Source organism: Hylobates moloch, unplaced genomic scaffold (genome assembly GCF_009828535.3).
Source record: "Hylobates moloch isolate HMO894 unplaced genomic scaffold, HMol_V3 SCAFFOLD_19, whole genome shotgun sequence".
NCBI lineage: Eukaryota > Metazoa > Chordata > Mammalia > Primates > Hylobatidae > Hylobates > Hylobates moloch.
This window is the reverse complement of record NW_026652294.1, coordinates 3,076,017-3,087,868: the sequence shown is the minus strand read 5'-3', so window position 1 is coordinate 3,087,868 and position 11,852 is coordinate 3,076,017. Positions and strand designations below refer to the sequence as shown.

General features: G+C 46.2%; 1 protein-coding gene across 5 annotated transcripts in view; it reads right to left on the bottom strand.

Moving 5' to 3' along the window:
• Window positions 1-11,852, bottom strand: part of LOC116459469 (protein HIRA) — a 113,584-nt gene that overhangs the window by 74,746 nt on the left and 26,986 nt on the right. For 3 of the 5 annotated variants that reach the window (XM_032140104.2, XM_032140103.2, XM_032140107.2), the window contains exons 2-5: window positions 7,108-7,170; window positions 4,878-4,988; window positions 3,577-3,667; window positions 2,178-2,272 (exon numbers count right to left, since the gene is read on the bottom strand). In XM_032140104.2, the coding sequence (XP_031995995.1) occupies window positions 2,178-2,272; window positions 3,577-3,667; window positions 4,878-4,988; window positions 7,108-7,170 (360 nt within the window). The other 2 variants (XM_032140106.2, XM_058431012.1) reach the window with 2 other exon arrangements.

Sequence of the window (11,852 nt, the reverse complement as noted above, 5' to 3'; positions counted from 1 at the left end):
CCCAGGCTGGAGTGCAGTGGCGCAATCTCGGCTCACTGCAAGCTCCGCCTCCCGAGTTCACGCCATTCTCCTGCCTCAGCCTCTCCGAGTAGCTGGGACTACAGGCGCCCGCCACCACGCCCGGCTAATTTTTTGTATTTTTAGTAGAGACGGGGTTTCACCGTGGTCTCGATCTCCTGACCTCGTGATCCGCCCGCCTCGGCCTCCCAAAGTGCTGGGATTACAAGCGTGAGCCACCGCGCCCGGCCCCAAGAAGCATTTCTGAAGACAGCCTTCCATTTCTTCATTGGTTATTATTCTGTTCAGTTTTTCCTAATCCTATGGTATCAATTATGAAAGTTCTTATTTTCTAGAAAATTATTTTTTGGTATTTTGTTCTTTAGCTTAATAGTACAAACATTATATTGTACTGTTTGATGATTTTTTTCTGTCTGTGTTAAATGTTTTTCTAGATCTTTAACCTCTAATTTTGTCTAGGTTTTTTCTTCCCAACCCCCAATCAAATATACCAAGTATATATTTCTCACACTTTGCTTTTCAAAGATCTGGTTCTTTCTCATTCATTTACTTCTGCTTTTCATTGATTTTTCTTCTTGAATGGTTCTGCCTACACCTGCTACCAGGACCAGTGAGTAATGAGTGTCAGGTCCCCAGCTGAAGGTGGTCAACTCTACCTGTCTGGTAAAGGAGCCCCACTGGGTGGTGGGGTAGGAAAGAGAATGCAAGGCTCTGGTTAGGTCCTTGTAAAAGTCCTCACTTGAGGCCTACCCCACGCTTGGGCACCCTCATAGACATGTGCACCAAGTTCCAGAAAAGTCCAACTAGACTTCACTGTTAGTACTGTGACACAAATCAGGGCCAATTACACAATTTAATTATCAAACAATAACACAACACTAACCGTTTCAGCTTTCACAAATGTGGACTCAATCTATGGCCGCCACCAAGATGGGTTTGTTCTCCTTTAAACAGCCTACAGACAATCTGCTAAGCATACACTGCCAATGGATTACAGCTGATGCCACCTCCCACCCCTCTCACTCCTGCCCTGTCCTCACCCAGAGCTCCAGGCTCAATTTGAAGGTTTCTTGACATTTCTTCCCCTACCCCTCAAGCCAGGGGCAACCCCATTCTGAACTGGTATCCGTCCCCATAAGTCTGTTGTCCTTAGGGTCTCAGCAGAGGTGATACCTCTGACTATCTAGGCATCCAGCCAGGAATCTATCTCATACCTCTCTGTGCCCTATCCTAAGTATTCCCAAATCGATCTCCTCTTCTCTACCTCAATTATCACAGGCCTAGCTCAGGCCCTGACAGTGTCCATCTGAACCACTGGAAGAACCTCCACTTCACTGAGCTGTCACAACGACTTCTCTGTTGTACTTCAAAGCTTTTAACGGCTCCCTATCTCTTCCATGATAAGGGACTCCCTCAGTAACAGGGAGCACAAGCTTTCCATGATCCGACCCTGGCATACCTGACCAGCCTCACTTTGTGCTGCTCCCTGCCTTGTCTATAAAGATCCAGCCATGGTGAAATGCCTCCAAATCCCCATTCACACCAAGACTTTCTCACTTATGCTGTACCACCCTGCCTGGAAAACCCTTTGGTCCATTCCTGGACCGAATGGACTCAGACTCCTAAGTCAAATCTAAATTGCACTCAACCTGGTATCCTTGACACCTGAGTGTACAGTGCATGGGCAACCTTCCCCCTTAGTCTAAATTCATGAAATATGCTTCTTTCCATACCAAGTTTATTTAAAACACTGCAAACATACTCAAGGTCAAGTTGAGAAACTTTTCAACGGGCATCTGTGAGCTGATTTCTGGGGAATAAACAAAGTGTGCTTACGGACTTAGTGATCCACTGATGAAGGTACTGATTCTGTTCAGCAGGACAAACAGCAGAACGTGGGAAGTTCTACATTAAAGATATAAACATATACCCCATGAGGGCAAGAGTGGGGAGACTGAATGCAGCTGGAGACAGGTAGTGGATCCAGTGACTGCACAGATCTTAAGGGACAGGCAGGGTGTGACTGATTGTGACGGGGTGGGACAGCCCAGACATAGGGCTGCTTTAAGGACCAAACAGTCCCACAGGGGATGTGGCGGTGCTGCTGATCTGAGCCAGGTGTCAGGGGCCCACCCACCCCAACAGGCAGTCCCACTCACCGCCTGAATGATTCCGGAGGATGGAGACACACCGCCACTGCTCCACATTGGCAAGCTTACCACTGGAGCCGAACACGGTGCTGGGGCCGATGTACCTGTGTGAGAAAGGGGCCAAAAAGGCACTCATGGAGTGCTCTGGGCACTGCATAGAAATGCTCCCTGCAGCCAGTTTATCAGGGCAGACAGAACAAAGCAAAAACAAACCAGAACTGGAAAGCACTGGGTTGTTGAATAAAAGGGGCTGGTTAGGTGAATTATGATCCATGCACTTGATGAAATACTACACAGCCATTACAAATCTTGCATGGGAAAACGTTCACAATAAGTGAAAGAAGCAGGCCACAGGACATCACATACAATATGATATCACTTATGTAAAGGAAAAAAACCACATGACATGGATAGCATCTATGCATGGAAAATGGATCGGAAGGACACACATCCCAAAATGTCAAAATATTAACTGTAGCTTTCTTTAGGTGGTGTGATGAGGGATATTTTTTCTTTTGTATTTTTAGTTTTCTAAATTGTATACTAAATGTTATTTATGTTGGCTATTTAAAGAAGCAAAATCAACAGTATTTTATTTTTAAACATCTCACAATGAACCAAATGGCTTTGACACCTGAGGCAGAGAAACCACGCAATCTCTAGGTACTAGCCCCAACCAGAGGAGCCAGAGGAGCATCAGTCACCTGGGGCCTGGTGGAGGCAGTGCTGACACACCGATGCTCAGAGCCTCTGATAACACCTTTTGCTCTTGTAGAGCTCATCACAAATCCACAGAAAGAGAGTGTGCTGAGACAGCCAAGTAGGCTGAAGAGACAGCCTCTGCCTCTGCTCTTGAAGCCACAGCCCCAGAGCCACTCTTGGTGAGCAATGGTGCAGGGTCTGGTGCCCCAGCCTGACTGGCCCAGAGACCTGGGAGCAATAGTTTTCCAGGTGATGGTTAGCTCCTTTTGAGAGTAGAGCAGAGGCTGCCCCAGGTGGGGACCAACAGAGAATAAAGTAATGGCAAAGCGGTTGGACTCTGGATCCCCTGCCCCAGATCCTGGGCAAGAACCAGAGCACCCTGACTTTTAACCATTTTGTATATTGGGCTTCCATGTGAAATTTCATTTGAAAAAACAAAAGCAACGAAGCCCCACCCACATCAGCACTAGAAGAGATCAGACTTTCCTTTTCAGGTGAGAGCCTGCAGTCCTGTGAGGGGGCAGCTGACCAGGTCTCCTGAATCCCTGGTCAGGCTCCACCTGCTCCTGACCTACATGCACTTCCTACTACTTATGAGGTCAGGGCTATGGGAACTTCAGTGACAGGGTAGGGAAAGGTGACTTTGATAAAGACCAGCAAAGCAGCTTCTAAAAATAAAATGTGAAGAAAGGAAAATGATGCTTACGTAGCCCGCTTCCACACCATAATCAGTTTGTCATCTCCCCCAGAAGCTAAATACATCCCACTGTTTGACCACCGCACACAGTTCACACATGCTGGGAAGAAAAAAAAATAAGGTGATGAAAATCCAGTAGTCATGCCCATTTGCTTTATGTAGAGTTTGGCAAGATGTAAAGGGTTTATAAAATCTAATCTATCTAATCTATTTAAGGCATCTACTGTGTGACAGCCCCAGAAAAACAATTCAGTTTAAGCACTAACCTACTTGTGCTATAAAAACAAATTACCAGAACAGTCTGGAGGGGGAAAAATATACATTATCTGAGAATCGTTAGTGCTGAATGACATAGTCAATAGAAGGCTTCTTTCCAAGAAAATAAAAAAATGATAACCAAATCTCATTATTTCAAAAGGGTCATCTATTGATGAGACATATTTCCGAGTAGAGATTATTCTCAAAAAGAGAGTATGTGCTAAAAAGGGTCAGATGCTTTTTCGAGATTTTTCAGATGAGCAGTCTGTTACAGTATAAAACTCTGACTTCATCTCATCTGTCAGAGCCAGCCCTTTCACATTCGGATTTTCCAAACTCGCCAGCACTGCAGATTGATTGACTCTGCGCTTATAAGCTAAGATCAGCAGAAATTCCCCCAGGCCCCTGATGGGCCAGAGCCTCCAAGAGCACTCACAACTTGGCCTTTGGGAGACCTGAAAGATGGCTATTAAAGTTGTAGTCCCCACATGGCCCATGAGTAACTTATGGTCCAGGTCTGAAGACACTGAGAGGCATGTTGAGAGGACAAGAACACACAGAGCAAAGGAAGGAGCTGACGTCCAAAGGCCAGTGACTGTTCCTTAAGCATCTCAGGGGTGGGAAACTAAGGCACTACAGCAGGAAAGGAAACCATGACACTGTCTGATAGCCAAAATGGTCCTGGCAGAGAGCCTCAGAGTGACACAGTGCCAACCTGAGATGTTTTGGCAAATTGTCTCTTGCGCACCCTTCCCCAGGACCCTACTGTGTCCAGGTCGCTGGCCCCAAAGCCCCATGGAATCAGGCAGTAACGACTCATGAGCAGGAAATCACCAGAGGTACCTGCAGACTGTCCAAAGATGGTTCTGTGGGCGGGCCGAGTCTTCTGCCGAATAACTCACCCAGGTGTGCAGCCAACATCTGTGCCTTCGGACAGCAGGCCGAGGGGAGTTACCGCCGCACGGGGCCTTATCTTTCTAATTACAAACACATGTGCTAACCTTGGGCACTCTGCCAACACGCAAAGCCTGCAAAGGGCCACTCTGTAATACCTAAGTGATTGTCCATCTGGCAAAGCATCTTGGGAATATTTTCATCCTTCTCGTCATCCTCCTGGAGGACTGGAGACATATTCCAGATCACAACCTTCCCAGAATCCTGCCCTGGAACAAAGGAGCAGAAATGGCTGAATGTGCAAGGAGTAGAAATTTGATATTAATATTTAATGTCAAATTAAATTAGGAGAAGTCCTCACTTAGCTTCCATAAATAATAATTAACTAGATCTAAGGAGACTGAATTTAAATTACTAATTTAAGTTACAGAAAAGATGATAAGTACTCATGGGGACCAAACGCAGCGGACTTAGCAGTCAGCAGAAGTCAACCTGACTTTACGAAAAGAACTTTAGACTAGCAATCAGGAGGGAACTGAGCTCTGATCTGCCCTCTAACATGGATCCACCAGGGGTCCCTAAAAGGTCTTCATCCCTGCCCAGCACCTAGACTCCGACTCCTTGACTCCTCATCTGTGAAATGAGGAGAAGGGAAAGTCAATGTCACAAGACCTTTTCCGTTTTGTGTACACCCTAAAAAGCAAACAGAAAAGCACACCCTAGTGGGGCTTCCCTCCCCTTCCAGGTGGTGCCTGGAATTTCGACTGTTCCAGAGCCGACTGTTTTGAGACCCAAATGTACCCTGAAGACAGGAAAAAGGGCTCATTATCTTGTTATCCACCCTTTGCAGTTACCTACAGACGAGAGACCAACCAAAAGAGGGGATTTAGGGCTCCCATGGTCATGTGATGTATTGTTCGGCTAAAAAATATACCCATGCCTTTTAGTAATGATTTCTTTTCTTTCTTTTTTTTTGAGATGGAGTCTCACTCTGTCTCCCAGGCTGGAGTGCAGTGGCGCAATCTCGGCTCACTGCAACCTCCGCCTCCCAGGTTCAAGTGATTCTCCTACCTCAGCCTCCTGAGTAGCTGGGATTACAGGCGAACACCATGACACCCAGCTAATTTTTGTATTTTTAGTGGAGACGGGGTTTCACCATGTTGGCCAGGCTGATTCGAACTCCTGACCTCAGATGATTCGCCTGCCTTGGCCTCCCAAAGTGCTGAAATTACAGACGTGAGCCACCATGCCCAGACTTAGTAATGATTTATAAGCTTTCCATCACTGATATCTAACAAAGTTTAGCCCCTCACTTAATTTCCTATTATAATGGGGCCAAATCCAATGAACATGCCAAAATTACCATAAAGCATGTTTGAAACTGCCTCTTGGCCAATATGTAAAAATATTTCCAAAACATCTCTGCTGGACCAAGGTGGCAAAATCTGTGTCTTCTGGGTACAGGTGCAAACCCTCTGATTCCTTCAGCTAAGTCCATGTGTTCTCTCTCATGTGCTGCACCTCCTCCTCTCGGGTGCAGTCCACAGCATGGAAGAAGAGAAAGGCTTCCCTGCCCACAGCTTCCCTACACTCCCTTCCAGCTCCTTGATTCTGGGTGGAAGCATCTGCTGGAAACCCACCCTGCAGCACCTGGCCTGAGGACCTAGAGCTCACAAAGGCACTCTCTAAGTGCTGCCTGGGGAGGCCTGGTTGGAGGGAGGCCCCGCTCTGGGGTAAAGATGACAGGGGGCTGGGCTCTGTGGAATGCTACATTGTGTCACTATATATACATCTTGGTATCCTGGCATGAAGAACAGCTCTGTCTTTCCAAATAGAACCATGCAACATTGCAAAAGATGCTGGCTGAAGCATAAGGGCAATACTACCAATAACAGTTTCAAATGGTGTGGGCTTTCTTACTTGCCCACAGTGTACTTTCTCTTTAACCTAACTGAATTCCTTTGATGAGAAAATGGGCCTAATAACTACATGATTGCTTTAGAAGCTTAAATCACCCTCATTCCCTTTTTTCAGATGAGAAAAATGCTGACAGAGCCCTTGCCTCTGGGGCTGGGCTTTGCCCACTGGACCACCTACCACTCTCGATGCTCTAGAAGTTTGGGGATACAAACTGATTTTAATATTAACTCAATAAACAGAAATTAGAATGATACACCTACTGCCAAAATATTTCAAGAGAGCACACTAAAGCCATAAAAGGATTTTGATTTTATTCATTCAGATAACACATTATAACTGTACATTTTAAACAGCGTTGCATCCATACTGAAAAATAGCAAGTATTCCCTCTACAGCTAAATGGACAGCAGGAGAAGATCAAGGTGGCAAGGCTGTTAAGCTTTCCCTTTCTTTATTCCATAAACATACCTTGTCCTCCAGTTGCAAACTTGGTCCCGTCAGGGTGAATATCAACTGAAAAAATCGGCTTGCCTGGAAACAAAGAAAAAAAAATACAGTATCTAAATTGGCTTTTATTCATTGAAGAGTATCAAACTCAACAGATTCAGTTAAAGTCTAAACTGCTAGAAGATTCTCCAAACATTAGACAACTGAAAGTCCAACAGTGGGAGAAAGCATTCCATCACTGAGAATGGCTGAGCCCATAGGATGCCTGGGCATTTGTCTGCCATCTTGTAGGGATGTGTGTTTGTAATGGCTACGAGCTGTTCATGATTAACGTTCTGAGTCACAGGTACTTAGTGAAAAGGGCACACAGCTATAACTCCAGACATCTCCCTATTGTATGGATCTGCACTTGACTGGCAGCCTGGACAGAAGGAGTACTATTTGTCTTTTCTGGCTGACGGATGAGCAGGACCAGCGCTGGCTGCAACCAAGGAGCATTGCTTCGCTTGTCATACTTCTGCTTCCAAACAGCCCTCTTTTGTTTGTGCTGTGAAGTTCCCATACAGTCTGCCACCTCAGCATCTCCTCTGGCTGAACCTCCTTCACAGTTTGTACTCTATGTTAAATTAGCTGTTCAATTCCTCCAGGAGAAAGGACTGTGGCTATTAGTTCTTAGAAGCCCCAAAGAGCCCAGTATGGGCCTAGGCTTGTACTAGGATCCCATGAACCTAGCTGGCTGGCTGGGTGGGTGGATCAGACTGGCAAAAGCACTGTAGGAGCTTGAAACCCAGCAGACCATAGACGGCACTCATGCCTGGTGGGCATTTGTCCAGCTCCCTGCTTCTAGGACAAAGGTGTAAGAGCTACAAGTGGCATGTCAGTTGCTGTTGAGTTCATCACCACATCTTCAGCCTCTAGCACAGTACCCAGTGCACGGTAGCGCAGTAATATTTGTTCATTGACAAAGGAGATACATGACAATGATCTGAGCATCAACAATTGCTGATATAGATGGGCTGTTGCCAAGAGTCTCTTAATTGAACATGTTCTGTCTCTGTCACCCAAGAGGAGGCAATGTGGACACAGTACCAGAATCACCAGCCCTAGAATCACTCAGCAAGTACTGGGGTCAGGAGTGTGTGGGCAGGCAGTGGCTGCCTGAGAACTGTGAAGTCCTGCCAGGGCTCCCATGCAAGTGTTGAAAATTAAATGCTGGTGCCCAAAAGGCACTGCCCAGCATGGGACCCAGGCAGCACCCAGCTGTGGAGAGCCGCAGCCATGTAGTCAAATCAAGCATGAACTTGAGAGAAAATACACTTTCCTTCTTACTGGTCACTACGTAGTATAGGTTGAGTATCCCTTATCTGAAATACCTGGGACCCGTTTTAACCAAAGGGAAATGACAGAAGCAATGTTGCTCCAGTTCCAGATGTAGGCCTGAAGAGTCTAGCAGTTCAACTTTAGCTCTCTGGAGAAATCTAGTTGCCATGTGAGAAGTCCAAGTACCCTGAGACCACCATGTTTTGAAGAGGCCCAAGCTGGCCACATGTAGAGCATCAGAGAGCCCGGACAAGTGAGAATCAAGGCCACAGACACAGGCCTGGTGAGGTGTTCTATCCCCAAGCTATTCGAGCCATCCCAGCAGATTCCATAGAGCCAAGATGAGCTGAAACTGCTAAGTCCTGACAAGCTGCAGAATTATGAGCAAATAATAAAACTGTTATTGTTTTAAGCCAGCAAATTTAGGGGTTTGTCATATAAGAGATAATCCAAAATGCCAATTCATTTGCTTTTCTGCTTAAGCCAACTTGAGCTGGGGATTTGTCATTTTAACAAAAAATGTTCTAGCTGACAGCCTTGGTCTTGACAGGCAATCAGGGCGGAACATTCCCCTCCCCTTGGAGTGCTTTTCAGTTCCATAAGTCTGTGAGACATTGTATGACATCAGTCCCCTCAAGAAGCACATCAGAAACCTTACCTGCAAGTCACAGTTCCCCCGACTACCCAAGAGCACATACAGGCTGAGCCAGGCCGTGCTGAGGGCTCAGCTGCACAAGTAACCAATTAGAGCCCATGCGCTTTAGATCATGCCCACTCACAGCATCGACTGCATGTTTTCTCACTCAGTCTGTTTGCAGATTTCTACTACTATGTGCCAGGCATTAGGCTAAGCAATGAGAAAGTAAAGATACAGAATCATACAAACTCCCCTAGTAAGATGTCCACTGATGGACACTTCACAAGTAGAAAGCCACCTGACTCAGCCTCGGGCTTCCTGCAGAAATAATAACTGAATTGGGACCCAAAGGTTGAGTAAGAGTTAGCCAGAAGATCGGGTGAAGGAGAGGGTTTTCAGGCTGAGGGGACGCACAGCACAGAATCAAGAAATAGGCTGATGTAATGATGCAGAGCAGAGTGCAGGTAGAGAGTGTGAGAAGGAAGAGGAGACAGAGATGGCTCAGCAAGCATCAGTAAGGAGCTCAGACATTTCTCTAAAGGTACTTTTAAGGCAGGGTAATGCCAAGGTCAGATTCACATTCTGGCTCCACAATAGCAGTGTGGAAAATGGGGGTGGGGACCTCAAGTCTCTAGGGGAAGGCAGGGATGGAGGCTGGCAACAGGTTTGGGTTTTGGCATTAAACATCATGGGCTGAGTCTTCAGCCCTGCCACTTACCCAGCCACAAAGCCTTGAGATTTTATTTTTCATTTAATTTATTTTATTTTATTTTATTATTTTGAGAAGGCATGCCTGGTTCATTGGCACCAGGTTTCCTTTCTTAGTGCTGTGTAGGAGATTAGATGAAATATGGTAGGGGACCTACACAGATACCAGTGCAGTGCTGGCTCCCCACCTCCTTACAGCACTAGGCCTTTCCGTCCCAAGGAAAGCAGTCACTCGCATTCCACTAGTGGGAATGAAACTATTTATTTATTTATTTATTTATTTATTTATTTATAGACAGAGTTTTGCTCTGTCACCCAGGCTAGAGTGCAGTGGCGTGATCTCCACTCACTGCAAGCTCCGCCTCCCAGGTTCACGCCATTCTCCTGCCTCAGCCTTCCGAGTAGCTGGGACTACAGGTGCCCGCCACCACGCCCGGCTAATTTTTGTATTTTCAGTGGAAACGGGGTTTCACCATGTTAGCCAGGATGGTCTCCATCTCCTGACCTCATGATCCACCCACATCGGCCTCCAAAAGTGCTGGGATTACAGGGGTGAGCCACCGTGCCCGGCCGGGAATGAACCTCTTCTAAAGGGCTCTCTGAAGTGGAGCTGAGGAAAGGGACCTTCTGGCTGAGCTAGTTAGAGAACTCTTCCTGTGGCACAGCATGATGATGACAAAGATGAGTTCCCAACTACCTCCAGTGTCTGGCCTTTCTTTGTAATAGAGACAGAAAGAAAAGACAAATTAACACACCCTAGACTCTAGAGACACCAAGCAATCACCTATCCTTAGATCAACCCCAGATCAGAATGTTTTCCCTGCACACCCAATACACAGCCAATATAGTCAGCCACTGTCTACTGTCTGGGGATTTGCTGATTTGACAAGAGCAGCACAAATGCTTTCCATGTGGCAGGGAAAAAAGACTACATTAAGGAAGCTGGGATTATGACAGGGCATGCTCAGGTAGAATCGTACTCTCCTTCACACTAGCGGAAAGATTCCTAGAAGAGGACTAAACATGGAAACTTAAACTCTGAGCAGAGAGAGGTGGCCGGAGGCAAAGCAGAGAGGGCACAATGGAGAGCTGCTGGCCCTTCCCTCTCAGCAGTCCCACAGACCTTTGGTTTGGCTCCAAAAAGTCTCTGGGCTTTAATGCTCTGATAGTTCATTGGGTAGAGGTGACTGGAACACATGTGCATATGTCCTTTTGGAATGAAGCTTGGGAAAGTTGAGGGCTTTGCCCAGTGAATGTTGCTCCTGGGAACACTTCCTGCACTGCCCAATAGAACTTGGTTTTAACTGATGTTGACAAATTTAGAATTAAAAATAAGAAAATGTTTGAAACATTTATTAAATGAAACAGTTACAAAACAATACTAAAATATAAGGTGGGGCCAGTCACGGTGGCTCACGCCTGTAATCCCAGCACTTTGGGAGGCTGAGGCAGGTAGATCACTTGAGGTCAGGAGTTTGAGACCAGCCTGACCAACATGGCGCACCATTGCACTCCAGCCTGGGTGACAAAGTGAGACTGCCTCAAAAAACAAAACAAAACAAAAAATATATAAGTTGGGTGCAAACAACACAAACTTATTTATTTATTTATTTTGAGACGAAATCTCACTCTGTCACCCAGGCTGAAGTGCAGTGGCGCAATCTCAGCTCACTGCAACCTCTACCTCCCAAGTTCAAGCGATTCCCCTGCCTCAGCCTCTCGAGTAGCTGGGACTATAGGTGTGTGCCACCATGCCCGGCTAAAAAGTGCTAGGATTACAGGCTTGAGCCACCCCGCCCAGCCGCAAACAACATAATCATTAAGTAGAAAACCCTAAAGATTCCACAGAAAAACTATTAGTGCTAATAATGAATTCAGCAAAGTTGCAGGATACAAAATCAACAAACAAAAGTCATCTGCATTTCTATACACCAACGATGAACAATCTGAAAGGGAAATTAAGAAAACAATTCAATTCAAGGAGGTGGAGCCAAGATGGCCGAATAGGAACAGCTCCAGTCTCCAGCTCCCAACCCCAGCGACACAGAAGACGGGTGATTTCTGCATTTCTGCTTGAGGTACCGGTTTCATCTCACTAGAG